The sequence below is a fragment of the Zonotrichia leucophrys genome, chromosome 1 (assembly GCF_028769735.1).
Source record: "Zonotrichia leucophrys gambelii isolate GWCS_2022_RI chromosome 1, RI_Zleu_2.0, whole genome shotgun sequence".
NCBI classification, from domain to species: domain Eukaryota; kingdom Metazoa; phylum Chordata; class Aves; order Passeriformes; family Passerellidae; genus Zonotrichia; species Zonotrichia leucophrys.
This window is the reverse complement of record NC_088169.1, coordinates 83909473-83925857: the sequence shown is the minus strand read 5'-3', so window position 1 is coordinate 83925857 and position 16385 is coordinate 83909473. Positions and strand designations below refer to the sequence as shown.

The 16385-nt window shown below is 40.1% G+C and overlaps 1 protein-coding gene across 6 annotated transcripts in view; it reads left to right on the top strand.

Annotated features, from left to right (window-relative positions):
• PICALM (phosphatidylinositol binding clathrin assembly protein) overlaps positions 1 to 12710 on the top strand; it is a 66824-nt gene extending 54114 nt beyond the window's left edge. For 4 of the 6 annotated variants that reach the window (XM_064719945.1, XM_064719952.1, XM_064719973.1 and 1 more), the window contains 4 exons: positions 1785 to 1844; positions 4153 to 4257; positions 10233 to 10335; positions 11265 to 12710. In XM_064719945.1, the coding sequence (XP_064576015.1) occupies positions 1785 to 1844; positions 4153 to 4257; positions 10233 to 10325 (258 nt within the window). In that variant the 3' untranslated portion in view covers positions 10326 to 10335; positions 11265 to 12710. The remainder of the gene's footprint in view (positions 1 to 1784; positions 1845 to 4152; positions 4258 to 10232; positions 10336 to 11264) is intronic. The other 2 variants (XM_064719956.1, XM_064719984.1) reach the window with 1 other exon arrangement.
• The last annotated feature ends 3675 nt before the right edge of the window (positions 12711 to 16385 follow it).

Below are 16385 nucleotides of genomic sequence, written 5' to 3'. Positions count from 1 at the left end.
TGCTTTAAACTGTACCATCTGCTGCCAGAGAGCTGGGGTGTGTGTCTGTGCTGCCTTTAATGCATTTGGTGGATTCTGAATGAAGATAAAAATATTGTGTTTGAATAACTGCATGAAACCTCACAGGCTTCTGTTATACATGGCACTTGATCCACATTTATGGTAGATTTTGATTTTTAAATTTTTTTTAAGTGGGGAGAGACCAATATGTCATGAATACTCATATGAAGAAAGAAAATTAATGCAGATAGTTTACAGAGGGCAAGAACTAACCTGTGCTTGCTGTCTGAGGAATGCAAGCTTTCATTTCAAAGGACTTTTTTCTTTATGTCAACAGTAATATTGGTCTTTCCCTGTACTTTGTTTTTATTCCAGGGTAACTCTGTAACTAAAGGGTGGTAGGTCCATATTTGAGCACTCAACAATAAGTTTATTCAGCATGTTTGTGTAAGTGTGTGTACACAAGCAAAACAAAAAAAAAAACTTTTAATTTTCTGGATAGCTTTGTCTGCTGTGTGAAATATATTGCAAATGTGCTGTCCAGATGATTTTCTATCTGTTCTCATGGCAATTGAAATGCCAGTTGCACTGGCTCTACTATATTAAAAAAAGCAGCTGATACCTTTGAACTGAATTCAGAAGCAGCTTTCCTGATGCCCTATTCCTGATGAAACAATTTATCTGCTTTAATTAATCCAATATGATTAATGGTTTATGATTTGCCTCTTTTCTGTAGCAGTAATATCTGTGTACCAAGAAATGCTTATGGTGTTTGTCTTGAATAGAAATCCCCACAGCAAAAATATGAAAATTACTGGTTTTTTTCTAAGAGGGTAGACTAAAAGGGACTGGAGTGGATAGCAAGTTATCTAAATATCTGTAAGCACCAGTTTAGTCTGAAAAAAAATCCAACTTTTTTGTCCTTAAAATAGTTAATACTAATTTACAAAGTGGATAATAAACTGTAGAATAAAGAATATGGCTAAGAGATTAAGAACTATCTTAGTTTAAATTTCTAAGAGTTATCAGCTGTTTTTCTACCTAAATATTGCCAAGCTGTTTACAAAACAGAAGTTCACCCCAGTTTTGACAGCAGTTGTGCTGTACCTTCATAAAAGTACAGTAAGCACATCAGGGTAATAAATGTATCTGCCAAGTACTAAGAGGACTTTTAGCAAGTTGAAATGCAGTGAATGGAGTGAGTGAGGGAGAGGGAGTGCCAACTGGCTATTCCTGTGAGAGTCTAATTTATATCAAAGCCTGCTAGGAGAATCCTCATAATGTGTTCATCCTGGCTAAAGAATTCCTCTAAGTGTCAGCAGAAGCAATGGTAATTTCATCTTTTGGTCTTTCAAATTCTCTCTTAAGACTTGCTGTGTACAATTACTTTTGATACTGAAATATAAATATATACTACACAGGAATAAAAATGGGCTTCTGTTTCATAAATATTTTCTCTCAAACTTCTCTGAGTCTTGTACTGTGTTCTCTAAACAGGATGTTGAGAGAGTGGTACATGCAGTTTAGTTCATCAGCCAGAATCCTAACATGATAAAAGCAAATACATTATTAAAGATTTGCCAAGAAGGCCTATAAACTTTAGTTTAGGTATTGTACTCCATCTGAAATAATTAGGATACACTCTTAACACCAGACTGCAAATCCTATTTATTCTTTGCTATGTTCATAATAAGCTGCGTGCTGCAGTGATCCTTAGAAAGCAATGTGTTAGAGTGTGCAGCTGATCTCTTCTCCTCTCAGTTCACCACTGTTTCTCACACCAGGCACCCCCTGTAATGGCCTATCCTGCCACAACGCCAACAGGAATGATGGGCTACGTGATGGTGAGTGGAATTCCTACAGCTCCAACCAGGCACATGCTGTATGTTGTTTGATGGCTTATAGTTTGGTAGCTCTTGTTTTCCTGAACTACTCTACTGAAGACTGAATTTCAACTCCCATTCATTTATTCCTCACCAATTATTAACTTCTGGTTTTCTTAACCACTTACATGCTGTTTGTCTGAACTTAAGTCTACCCTTCCTTACTTCACTTGTTTTATTCATAAACTTTTTAAAATGGGACTAGATCATGTTTAAGGTCCCTTCCAACTCAACCATTCTGTGATTCTATGAAAATTACACAGTGTCTGTTCTTGGTGATCCTTATTGGCATGGAAATAAGTTTAGCATAGAAATAAGTTTATTGCGTCAATATAAATATCTGCTTTCAGAACAGAAATGTTTTCTTGGTGAAGTGAAGCCTTCCTTAAATATCTTCTGCTGAGGTCTGGGAGCAAGAATCTGTGATGATTAATACTACAGAAATGCAAGTTTGTGACACTGCAATATGGTGTGGTTTCGGTTGAGAGTTGGATCTCTTGGTGACACACCAGCGCCTCAAGGCTTTTGACATAAACCTGACCTTCCTGCTTTTTGCTTGGCAAATTTTTGTTCTTACCTTAAATTTTAAAATATTTCTGAAATTATATGCCTGAGCTCTTTTTAGTATGATTTTGATGCAGCACAGCTTTCCTGGGTGAATAAAAGGCAAGAAAACTTCCTTCAAGCAGTTATTCTATTAAATGCTCACAGATTAAAGGAAACAAAAAATTTAAATCTTTCATCATATAACCAAATTACTTTAATGACTTATAACTTATATACACTCAGTAAGTGAACTGCAGAAGTGTCCAACTATATTTTTGAGGGCCTCTTGGGAGAGTACCATATATCATCATATTCCCTATTACCTATCCATGAACTCCCATGTTCTTGGTCAAAGCTGTTATGCTTAAACTAACGTCAGTATAGATTCAAATTTGATCTACACAACTTTGCTCCTGTGGTACCAGCAGCATTTTCATGGTTATTTTGAGTCAGCAGCAGGGGAAGGCAACATGTACAAGAAGTAATCTTGCTTGTTATGTTACGTTGTTATATTATGTTTAATTGTTTAATTGGGGTTCAAATGCCAGTGTGAAATAGAAACTGGAGTTAAGGAGACAGAACTCTATTATCCTGAGTTGCTGCTGCTTGTTCAAACATGTCCAGTATCTGAGCAGGTGGGTGAGGTGGGCCTTTACAGAATGACCAGTGGGCTCCATAGCACATCCTGAAATCTTCCCTGGCTCGTTCAGACTTTACTCAGGACATTTGCCATCAGGAATCTCTGAAATGTTGACTCAATATACAGCCCTTGCTGTTAAACATTTTAGTTTTTCATAAAAGCAATAGTGAGGACCAGAGTTCTGAGGCTGGTCCTGTCTAAGTGCAGGCTTTTCCCTTATGTTCCCACATGTTGCGAGCTTGCTGGGGCAGGCAGGTTGTTTAGTGCTGTAGCACTGTGCCTGGGCATTCCCTGGCTGCTGTTTACTGTGTCTTGGGCCAGCACTTGTTCAGTTGTTCTTCTATTTTTTCATAGGGTATTTTCATTAGGGTCAGTTTGTTGAATGGGTTCACCCTGTGATTGCCCAAACAGCTGGTAGGCATGATAGGAAGAGTACCACCACCACCAGGATTAGTCAGGGAAAAGCTGCTTGGTGTGGGGATTGCTTCAGTAGGACTGCTGCTGGCTGTCAACCCAAGCCTGAGGGGAATGCCAAAAGCAGTGCCAGAGATGGGCATCTCTGTTAAATATAACCTGACTTTTAAGACCATTAATACCCATTAAACTTCTAATTTGGCTCAGCTGGAGTGTTGGTTACACTTTGACTCTGATTGCATAATTACTTGACATTAATTGCATGTACAGCTCTGTTTTCAATTTTGTCCAGAGCTATGTCAGCACTGCACTGCTGTCCCCAAAACTGTGCTTATGCTGTCAGAGGCAGTCAGGGAGGTGATGTCAGACCTCACGTTGGGGAGCAGAAGGACCAGCACAAATGCTTGTCTAACAAGTGTTTTAGTGCTTCAGATCTTTGCAGCAAGAGATTGAATGGGCTCGGCTGTTATTGAGAAAAATTCCTTGGAAAGGCTCTAATGTTCCTTTCCAGTAACCTTTATTTGCAGAATACTGTAGAAGGATCTCACATGGTTGCATATCTTAAATATGACCAAGACTTTTCACCCATTTGCCATTTTCCTTTATCTCCTGAAATACTTGAAATGTATTAATGCTGTGTGTGATTTGATGCTGTCTGGTTTTTTTCAGCCGTCACAGATGGGAGGCATACCAGTAATGACCCAGCCAACTTTGATATACAGTCAGCCAGTCATGAGACCACCAAACCCCTTTGGCCCTGTACCGGGAGCACAGGTGTGTATATTCAAATTGCTGGTGCTGGGAATGAGTTACACAAGGCAGTTTCTTTAGAAGTATATTAAATATGTTAATTTTACATATAGATATAATTAATATCTCTTATTTGTGTTGGGCAAATTATTGCACAAGTTCATGGAAAGTTCATGGAAGGCTTGCTTCCTATCTGCTTGTATTCATGTTGACAGCAGCAAATTTGTGTTACCGAACCAAAGAGGATAGGTCTTTGTCAGGCATTGTTTTTCTGGGAATGTGACAATGACAAAGAATAGCAAAAGCTGATGTCTGTGCCCTTTGCTGAAGATGAGCTTTTTCCCCAAAGTCATATTCCATGCTGCTTCACTCTGAGTGTGTTTATGTGGGATTGGCTATTACTGCTTTTTCCTGAGTATACGTGTCACTGTTCTTTTCCCTGTTACATTGAAAGTATTAGATTATCAAGTACCCAAGGTGCAAGGTCTGTGCTTGTATTAGAGCATTTTTCAGGGGCCAGACAGGGTGTGTAGCCTTTTATGCCCATGACTAGATTAGGTGGGTTTGAAAGAATTGTGGCATCAAACTTGGTGCAAATTCAACCCACTACTCCATTGTTGGTCCTGAGCACCTCAATGGGAGGCACATGGCACGTCCATCTGGTTTTAACCACGCTAGTCTCCAGTGGGCTTTGTGTTCCTCCATGGTTTTGCAGGAGACTGCATTTGCAGCATAGTGAAGATGTGCAATAGCAATACTGATCTACCTGGCCTTTCCCTGTTAAGTGCTACCTTAGGTGGAGTGTTCCTTAAATCCCCTGGTTACCTGTTTCTCAGGATGTGCTGTGTCCAGATTGTTACCTAACCTGCTGGAATGAGTGTGCCAAAGGGCCACTCTGAACTAACTGGACTTAAATACATGCCTGTTATTGATTTGTTTTACTGTTTGTTTTACAAATATCTGTCACTGGGAAATTTCTGTCTGAACTCACTTTTATAACCCAATAGACATCTTAAGAGAGGGGTTTTTTTAATGGTAAGAAAAACATTTTAAAAAGTAGGAGGAAGAGGGGATGGATAACCCTGACCACCTTCATACTATTTTTGGAAAATTCTGATATCTTTGAGACTTTGTATTTGTGAACTGGAGTTAGAGGCAGAGCCAAGTTTAACTGGCAGACTGAAGCTCCAGGATTAAGTGTAGTTTTACTCACCTATCACATGCCTCTTTTTCAAAGTTCACTCTGCACATCAGACCTTCTATTAGAAAAATGAAATATAGTGTGTCTGTATTTTGATCTTATTATCAAGAGCTCTGTTTCTATAGGTGAATGTTTAAAAGCATTCATGTATGACTTCACCTAGGTATAGGTTGGTGTAATTGCAGTGTTTGGGACTAGACTGTGGAGGGAAAAGAATTCAGCAAGCTGGAACTAAAAAGAGCCTCAAGCATTTTCCAGTGCCTCAGTCTGCTCCTTTTATGAGAAGGGTTCTGCTGTATGCTCCCAGTGGGCTGTATGCCCATTGTCTTCTTCAAAATACAGCCTTATGAATAGGGGTTTTTTTCTAAATATCTCTTTTAAATTTTATCTGGAAGAGATGCTATTAGATTTCTTTAGCTAGAAAGAAATCTTTAGCAGTTCTCAACTGGCTTTGTCTTAGACTTCTGAGACCTGCTTTGCACCTTCACTGTCACATAAGTGATTTGGTATTTTTCACATGGATTTTATACCATTTCAAGAGGACAAATAGTGTTTATGACAGTTTTTAAATATTGACCAAGTAAAAGGATCCTCAAGGATAGGAGTTTTCTCTACATTAAAAAAAAAATTGAAATGATCCTTAAAAAAAAAAGCCTGCCTACCTGCCTCATTCAGTTATGAACAGGTAGATGGGTCTGAATGGCTCAGTGAGCCTTTCTGCTTCATTTGACATTGCAGGGTGTGGCCTCAGTTGAATCCCAGCTGGCTGTCAGAACAGGAGAAGAGGAATTAGTCACAAGTGAGCCGTATGGAGCTATATTTATTCTCTTACCTGACAATGTTTGGCTCCTGTGAGAATTAATTTCATTGAAAACACACCCTTTGAATCAGCATTTGCTGTGACCAAGAAGGATTTTCCCTGAGACACACAGTCTTTGTTGCTGGAAGGTGTCAAGCTTTCAGAACCCTCATGTCAGTAAAGCATATTAAATGAAACAAGGGCTGCATGTGAGACCTTCCCCATACACAGCAGAGTTTATTAATGTACAGCCATGGAGGGGAATTGCACTCTTATCACACTGAATTTACTGTGTGCTGAGTCTTGAGGCTCTTCTGAGAGCATATTTTGCACTTTAAGTTTAGTTAATGCTCTTGTTGTGCCAGAAATAGAATAAGGAAAGTAAAAGAAACAGAAACGTGTTCTTGGGGTCAGTAAACAAATCTTACAGAATAAATAATGGTTATCTGAAAGGCACACAGCTGAAACTGCCCACATGGATCACTGTAAACACCATTATTCTATTACTGGTTTTGTCCATGGCATCATCACTTGCCAAAAACGAAATTGTTTTTCATATTTAAAGTGCCAGATTATATCACCTCTGGTCTCCTGATAGATCTTGGGTGTTGTCTACAGTAAAGAAAGCTAAAGGTATTTAAAAGCATGATGACAGATATGAAGTTGTTGCCAAAAATTTTATTGCCAAGTTGTGGTGAGTTGAGAACACACTGGGAAAATAGGCATCTTAATGTTGTGCAGTTTCCATATAAATTAAACTGTTGTTCATAACTTGATATTCTCAGGGATTAGTCTTAATAAATTTTTTCTATCTCTAGACATACCTCTTTTGCTTCTCTTCCAAGTGTTCTCTTTACGTGCTTGCAACTTTTTTCCTAATTGTTGCATTCAAAAGCAAAGGTAGTTTGGTTTTTAAGGAAAAAATAATTTGAAATAATTGAGAATGAAACTAGAACAGTCACTTCTATGGAAATCTGAGCAATGAAGGCATTTATAGTTTTGAAAGATGTGTAATTTTTCTTTGAAAATATTTATCTTGCAGTATGTCCCACCTGAGAAAGAAAATAAGTTTTCATCATGCTAAAATAGTGGGCATTACCCACTGCAACTTATTACCTTGTGCTACCCGGAACAGTGAGAGTGGTTGGAGTTGTTTGATGACATTGTGGCTGGTGAGGGGGAAGTGTGTGTGTGTGTGTCTGAGGAGGGGGCAGGCTGAATCAGTGCTTCAAGCAGAGGAATGGCAGATGTGATACAGGACAGCAAACGCCAAAAGTCCCAGACGAGCCAGATTTGACTGATGTACAGGGGCTGGAATGTGTCTGCCCATCACAAGGCCTGAGTATCCCAGTGGCTGTTAAGCCAACAACAGTGTTGTGTTGGCCAATATAAAATGGTACAATTAGGACAAATATGTGTGCCTTCGCATGTCACATGTTCTGGTGTGGTGTCCCCAGAGGGACATAACCTTAGGAATGGGAAGCAGATGGGTAGTGCAACATTTAAGAGTTAAAAAAGAATAAAGAAATCACTCCACCCACTGCCAACATCTATGTAAATTGTAACACAGCCATTTGTACATGGCAAGTAGCAGGAGTGATCACCTGGGTGATGGAGAATAGGTAAATGGGCAAATGAGTAAGTTGGTTTGGTGGATCTGTTTTGTAGTTGGTTTTTGGCTGGGTGTAGGGGAGGGGGGTTTGAGGAGTGTTTGAAGCTGTAAGAACAGGGTAGAAAGTTCAGGACAGACTTATGCCAGAAAATAGACCTTAAAGATGCTTGCTTTGGCACATTACCCCTGAAATATATGGTCAAACAGCTGGACACACTCGTTTCATGGGAAACCAGAATGTAGCCAATGGTGGCAGTCAGCCCAGTGCTTGCTTATGGACGGGTTCTTAGGTTTTACTGGGACTCCAGGGAGGTTTTTCTTTGTTGGAGGCAGTGAGAAGTACTGGCTGATGCTGGAGGTGAGACTAAGCTGTCTGAGCAGTGTGGTGCAGTGCATATCACATCACACCAGCTCTGGGCAGCAGGGGCACTGCATCCACAGCTCCAGTTAGGTCAGCTCCAGAGAAACTGATGGCCAGCAGTGTTGTTTTAAATGCTTCTCCTTAGAAACTGTTAGGAGTGGTCCTTGCTTTCAGATCTATTTATAAACTGGAGTAATCTGGAGAGGTGCAATGTAGGAAACTAACTATACTTCCCATGCATTTTTTTAGGTCTCCTTTTTAATAAGTAGAGGAATGTTGTTAAAATGCGTATTTACTGCAAGTCCTGCCTGAATTTAATTATGGCATCTAGATAATAGCATTATCAGGTTTTTTCCTCAGATTTTAACTTGAACAGGCTTCCTGAAATTTCCCCTGTGTTTGGGTTATGTGCTGATGTTGCACAACTGGCCCAAACCTACCAGTCTTCCACACTGCTTTCAAACTGGGACGTTTCTTTGGACTTGATATGGGCTGGAGATCTGCCAGCTCAGTTTGATAGAAATCTATGTGACTTCAAGGCATTTGACCATGAAGAGGAAGAATGTTTCCTGAAATCAAGTGGCAGCAGGCATTCCTTGCTGAAGTTAGGACTCTTATGGACCATATCACTAGTCTGCCTATGGCTTCCCAAAGGAAAGAACCAAGTTTAAGAGGCGAAATTCTGACATCCTGAAACTGCTTCTCAAGCATTTCCCATTCTGTCTCATGACTTTTGCATAATTTATTTATGGTGACTGGATCTGAATGCCCCATTGGGAGTGGGGTTTCAGGAGGAGATGAAGATTCCAATGCAGATTAAGTATGTACTGATCCTGAAGGAAGTCCTCCTTCTCATATGGTTTCCAAAATAGACATTCATGTGAAAAATTTAAATGTGCAATGGCAATATTTACACTCTGAGCACTTGTGCAAGCAATTCCCATAAGCAGATTTCCTGTCATGTGTAGGTTGGCAGGTGCCTGGCATTTCCAAAGGAAAAGGACTTCATGCAATGTTTTTTTGTCATGGGCATGGAGTGCAAGTGACTCAGTTCTGAACAAACTGTTCCAGTGAGGAACCCAAATTGGAGGATGCTGACTTTGATTTATAAGTGCAGAAACATGCGTGTTCTACCAGGGGGAGGGCAAATAGGATTTAATAAAACACCATTTTCTTTTCTTGTTAGAAAAATACTAACACAGAAGGAAAAATAAATCAACAAATAGCAGATACTCCTGCAAGTACAGTCTGCAGATTATTGATCTTTCCCAGCAGCAGTAGTTGGAATGCCAGTATTACCCAACTTTAAGTTATGTGCTTTATATGCCTGTTTGTGGTGTGCTGCTTTAGGTACATGACTGTAGGATGCAATTTTTATGAGTGTACAGACTATCAGTCACAGTCTTCATTTCTCACCTGAAACGGCCACGGTAGCAGTTGAAACTCTCATCTTTTTGCCTTTTTTCCCCTTTTTTCTCCTATTCACAGAATATATCTCTTGCTCTCCTTCTAGGTCCCAAATTGAGAATTAACTATTCTGTGCTATCCAACCTCTTTTTATATGCATCCTATTTTGACAAGAAAAGATGCTGAAAGCTATTCCTTCTGGAGAAACCATTTGGAAAGTTGCCATGCTCTGGCCAGACCCCAGCATCATCTCTCCCTGCCAGGCTGTAGTTTTCCCAGTAAAGCAGGGAGAGGACTAACTTGTTTCACAGAAGTCAGGCTGAATGTTTTGTATCTTCCTTTGAAGAAAGCTGCTGTGGAAGTGTGTATCTGCTTTTTGGCCAATGCCACTGGTGTTTCCTTTCTGGAGGGTCATGTCTGGCTTGTTTCTACATTACACCAACCATTGAAGAGGCTTCGTTTTCCATATGACCAAACACCTTATTTTAATAGTTGACTTCTGCCAAGTGTGCCTCTTAACCTCCCCTTGTCCTTTCATTACACGTTTAGCTTTCATATTCTGTCATTCTGAGACCTTGTTTTCTTTTTCTTTCCCTTTCTCTGTCGTCTTTCTTACTAGCTGTCTGCAGCATCCAGCCCTTCCAGTCAGAGTCCTCACAGAGCCTCAGGAAAGGATCCCTTTGCAGAGCTCTCTCTCCAGGATTTCTTGTAGAACAACTTAGGTATTGTCCATTATTCTGGGGAGATGCTGGTGTTTGTGATATGAAACAAAAAAGTTCTAATTCAAGTTTTATTAACATGGCTAGAATTGTTTCTGAAGGAAATAAAACCAAATCTTGTTGAGTTGGAAGCATTGTGGAAGTGACTTGGAAACTCTTTGTGTTTAACTTCAGCAGTTTACAGGCTGATGGAGTGGTTTTGCCTCAGTCCATTGGAAATAGAACCAGCTGATGTGGTACTTGCTGCAGTTAGGGAGAAGGAACTGGTGCTACCTGGTATTTACCATCTCATCAGGAAAGTGTTCAGAGTTCCCCGTTAGCAGCAGAGCCCTGAGTGCTGCTGGCAGGGTGCTCGTGCGCTTCCCCATGGCTTGGCCAGAGAGTTCCCTTCATGCAGGAGGTGGTGCTTGTTTCACATGTGCCAGGGATCCATTTTGGTACAGAAGTGCAGTGGAGGACTTGTGTTGGTTTTGACCAGTCAGGGGCAGGTGGGAATTAAATAATAAAATGAGTGAAAACATGAAAAAGAAATTTGAGAATTTGTAGTATAAAGTGAGAGTAGGCTTATTGCACACAGCAGCTGCTTTTCTTTGTGCACTTCTCTGGTTCAACATGAAAAATGACCCTGAGTTCTCTTCATAATGGTGTTGGTCTGTGTTATGCTGCCGCTGGTGACAATATTGCACGGATAACTAGGTGGGTTTTATTTTTAATGCAGAGCTATTCCAAAGGCTGGTGTCGTTGGAAGAACATCCTGATGTCTTTTGGTTGTTTCCTGGCCCTGATTTTTTAAAAATATTTTATTTCTGTTCAAAACTTCAGATCATGGGGTAGCTTGGGCATCAGAAGAATGGAAATTTTTCAAGAAAAAAGGTTTAGAGTGAACTCCTACTTCTGTTGCATGTTAACCCCAGGGTTTTTCATCTTTCCAGATTCAGTTTATGTAACTGTGTTAGATGGAAGAGAAAGGAACGTTTCCAAAAAGATGTGCTCAGCAGAAAACTCCCAGGAAAAAAATGAACTTCAGTCCCTCAAACTCTCCTCTTCCATTAAGCGATGCAGTGAAATGATGAAGACCAATGAAGGAAGCTGGGACACCTCCATAAGAAGACATCAGTACACAACACAAAGCCAAGAATTGCCATGAATTGAGACCAAGACCTATTTTTGTCCTGGTGACTAACACGTCAATACTCTCAGCTTCTAATAATATCCTTAATTGGTAATGTACACAGAGAAGCCTTTATTCTGGAAATTGATATTGGTGTTTGGAAATGCTGTCTGGATTGGAGATGTGTCCTTTACCGTAACTCAAAACAAGACTCTGGGCAGGGGAGGGTCGAATCCTAACTCTTAATTCTGCAGTTACCTTTTCAGTCCTCACAAATGTAGGCACAGCAGTAATGGAAATTAACTTTTTTTAAAAATTATATATTCAGTTTGCAGTAGACATTCCTTATGTATTATTGTTTGTATTTATTTATGATTATCAATTTAACATTAATATTGTATCAAAAAAACCTCCTTATGAAAATGAGTATGGATGTATACAGTATGTCTGATTTTTATCCACAAAGAATGAATCTGATTCAGAATGCTTTTCAGCTGACATACAGAGCACTAAATATTTTAAAGGTCTGAATCTAATGAATTCTCAGTATATATGGGAATTAGGGAAGAGCTGTAAAACGCATTAATCCTTATAGTCAATTCTGTGCCTAGGATTTTGCAAGGGAACAGTTAACTGACTAGAAGAAGCACTACATTTTTAATTCAGCATTAGTGCATTGGGAAGGAATTTTATTGCTTTGTGCTTGGCATGTCATTATTTTTACATTTGACATTATAAGGCCTTTCCAAGATGAATGTGAGGAATTGCTTTCATTTTTAAGACTTTCCTTCTTTTCTGTAAAAAAAAAACATAAATTGAGGTGTTGTGTGTTGGGGGGGAAAGCCTTTTCACTGGGCTCGTTCATGATCATGTACCTTTTAAAAGTAAAAAAAGGGAAGTAGCTTCCTTACATATGTCTAGTGGGTATTTAGTTCACGAGGAATTCAAGTAGCGCTGTTGATCGGTGCTTTGTGTAAATACACCATAACTTTTGGGTGGAGTGGGGCCTTCAGAAGGATAGTCAATGATACGAAAGCAATTCTGTACATGAATTAAGCATACTTGCTGCATTGTCTCTGCAGATTCTATTTTTGTTTAAAATATTAAAATGTATGTTAGCAAAAATGGGTGGATTTTCAAATAAAATGCAGCTTCCACAGAACTTTTGTTACGGTATGAAAGTCTGAGGTGCTTCTTTTCTTTTTGCTGCTTAAAATGTGCACTGATAATTGCGTTGTTTACTTAATAAAATACCAAATGTATTTCATACGTGCATATTGTATTGCAGGAAGTGCAGACTCTGAACCTGTGGCTGATGTGATCCATGCAGCCTCTTCCCTGGGCTGGTGTCACGGACAGCCTCAGTGGACACCTCAGTGACAAGGTGTCTCCTGCTTCCTGACCTAACATGATATTTCACCACCTTCTAGTTTTTCAAACTATTCATGGCAATAAACTTGTACTGTTCATAACTGACCAAGAAGCATAACTATGTCCCCAAAAATTGTTATTATCTTCCCTAATCTTACAGCAGAAGGTAGTGCTGGAAAAGCTATGAACAGTTTGCTGAGACCACCTTCTGTAATTAGACACAGGAAGAGTTGATAGAAGTGGAACTTTCCTCCTCACAACAACCTGAGGCTTGTCCTGGAGGCCAGGGTATCATAAACTGAGCAGTACAGGTCAGTAGATTTAAAATTTCTTTCTCAAAGCACGACTTTAAAAAACCCTGAACCTATTACAGTGTATGTAATACACACACCCAGATCTGGAGAGTTTCATACACATTTACTAAAATTTTGCCTTCCAACCGCTGGGGCTTTCAGTGTGGGTCAGTTTGCTTGTGGTCAGAATATAAAAAAGGTGAATTGTTTGAGTTGGGTCTGTGACCTGTTACCTACCTCAGTAAGTACCAAGGTACAGATTGTTCAGACCTTGTGTGAAGAAGGTAGACCTTCATCTTCCTCCAGAGCCTGATGAGCTGGGTTATGATAAAACAGATGCTAATTTTCGTCTTAGGTCTCTGTTGCTCTCTGCAGAGTCTAACTTGAGGCTTTTGGCTGAGGATAGATGTGTTCCTAGATCTCTTTGATCCCTTGGACTCTTTGTGTGGCTGTGGACTTAAGGCTGCAAATCATGAAAGTACCAAAGAATTGTGAACACCCAAACCCATGTCTTCTGCAGGGATGCTGAACTCCTGTTACCCTTTAGTGCTCACTCGTTGTTGCTCTGTGTTCCTTGAAACAGCTGCTGTGCAGATTAGGCCTTCTTGCTGAAGGCTTTACTAAAAACCCTTGCTCTTTGGTTTACTCTTCAGAGACAAACTGGCTTGAGAATTTTCCTGAGTAGTAGGTTCTCATTTGCTTTGTTCCCAGTAAGTGTTTGCTTTCAGTGTCACTGAAATAGCACACTCAGCTTAAATTAAAAAGCACAGCACACAGACGTATTTTGTTTTTTAATTACTGGCACTTTTCGATAATAGGGGGTAATGAAAACCTGGTTCTCTTCAGAATTGAGTCGAAAGGCTGTTTATTCTACAGGAGCAAACTGTGTAGAGAAGCTGCCTGCCCTTAGCAAGCAGAGGACCACGGAGTGCTTTGCTGGGGGGATGTGGTTCCTCTTGAAGCTTTGTGTAGGGAACTGCTGTGTCAGAATAACCACTTCTTTTTTTGTTTGTTTTTAGATCAGGGAATTTTATAATGAAAACAACTGGATTTACCTCTTGAGACAATTACTTTTGCCAGAACAAGAACTTGAACAGCTTCCGAGTTTTCCAACATCACTAATGTTGAGTCTTCATATGAAGACAGATCTGAATTCCTTTGCTGCTTTTCTTCTTTGTTTCAAAGTCACAAACTAAACTGAGATGATACCTCAGGACATGTTTAAAGTCTGTCTTTGCATGACTTTTTGACATCAGAGGTTCCATTCAGCCAACTGCCAGAATAAGTCACAGACGTTCCCAGCTGCCAAACAGCCCTTCAGCAAGAACAAGGGACAGGGTGAAACCCTGCATCTTTCATTAGACAAAAAGTGCCCATTTCCAGAGCCTGACACAAATTTTGTAGCAACATAAATGAATTGCAACTTAAAGGCCATGACATAGTTGAGATAAAGATTGTGGCAGAGAAATTAGAATTAAGTGCTAAAAACACTGGGAAGGATTGTAAATGCTGATGGGAGCAGAAGATTGACAAGATAATGTGAGGGGCAGTGAAAAAATGTGCTGAATACAGACAAAAGAGCAGTGCTAATGGCAGCATATGTAAACTGAACAAGAGCTTGCTCCTTGGCCTGTTGTCAGTCTCTTGGCTTGACCTTTGGAGCTCTCACACGACAGTGGAGAGAGCAGAAACAGGCTTGACATCTTCCACTGAGTTTGCCCAACAAGAAAAATCTGTGAGATGCTGCTGTTTGCCAAGTTCAATCTGGAGAGCAAAGGGACTTAGCTGATTGTTCAGCTGCATCCTGGCTGGATCAGGAGAATGAGTGGGGAGAAGAAAACCCTGGGCAGGTTCCCTGAAGGTGTAACATTGCTGCCACCTACTCGGCACCTTTTTGTATCAGAAGGTTGAGTAATATGGTGAGATGGCCTTCCCAAGATAACAGATCATTCTAGGAGCGAGTAAAACACATTTAATTATTTTCTTCCTTCTCTGATGATGAAATTTCCTGAAGCAAAGATCAAAAAGCCTTGGAACAAAAAGCCAACTTGCTTAAATTTCTATGTGAGGTGATAATGGGTAAAGAGGATGTGTTGGATGCAAGCACAGTGCTTTGGATATCCAGCAGCTGCAGTACACAAGGAGCACTGGGGTCTTGGGTTTATTTTCATAGCATGGATCTCTGCTTTGTTCTTGGCAGTAACTGCTGAAATTCCCTCTGCCAGCTACAGCAATTGCCCAAATACTGGAGTTTTTTAGAAATGCAGTATTTGATACAATTTTAGCTTCTTGTTTTACTTTAATCACTAAGTGAGCAAAGATCCAGCACCAAGTTAAATCCTAGTTTTCAGCATGGCTCAATGTTCAGTTGTCAACATATGGCAACAGTTGTTGGCATCTTGTTGCCATGTCATGTCCTAAAACAATATGGTGTTTGTGGGAGACTGCAGAACATGAGCCCTGAAATGCAGTATTGCAAAAAAGATCCTTACTTTCAAAATCCAAGGAAAAGCCTTTTTTTGGAGGAACATCCAGCTGCAAAACATCAGTGGCTAAAGATGCTAACACCAATAGATTCTCTGTTCTCTGCTTGTCACTATAGTGTAGCTTTTCAGTCCATTACCTTCTGCCTTGACCTTATTCTGGCAAACTCCTTTTAGCCCACGGAAGCAGAGTGTTTAATAACTTCTCTCTCAGAAAGCAGCCAAACAAGTACAAATGCTGCAGAACTAGTCTCTTAAACCCTCCTTTCACAAAACATGCAGGTCTGAACCTGTGCAAAGAGTGCCTTGTTATATAACCTCGCTGCAGTGGAGGCTGCAAACCTCATAAAAACCAGACCAAAAGTGAAATCACCCATGTTCCCTGCAGCTCAGACTGGGGGAGATCACACCAGCACAGCCAGACTATAAAGCACTACAAGCCAGTTGTTCAGAGAGGGTTCAAGCCAGCAGACTGCTGAGGTAAGCAACTCCTTTCATCACTGGAGTGGATACAGGCTCTCAGCACACTTCTCCACATTGTGCTTTTTAGATATTCCATGGATTGATGTTTCTCACTTCCAGCTCATGGACCTCAGTTCTATTAAAGTAGTTTTTATTTCCATGCAAATTGAGTGATGCTTATATTTCTTTAATTTTGAATTCCAAGGAATACTTGTTGGGTTTTTTCTTCCTGTTGAAACTGCAAATTTGTTTGAGCTTTGTTCTACTTAAACACACAACTCCACGTCAGCTGAAGCTTAGATTGGTTTATAATTGTGGAGACCGGGACCCCTG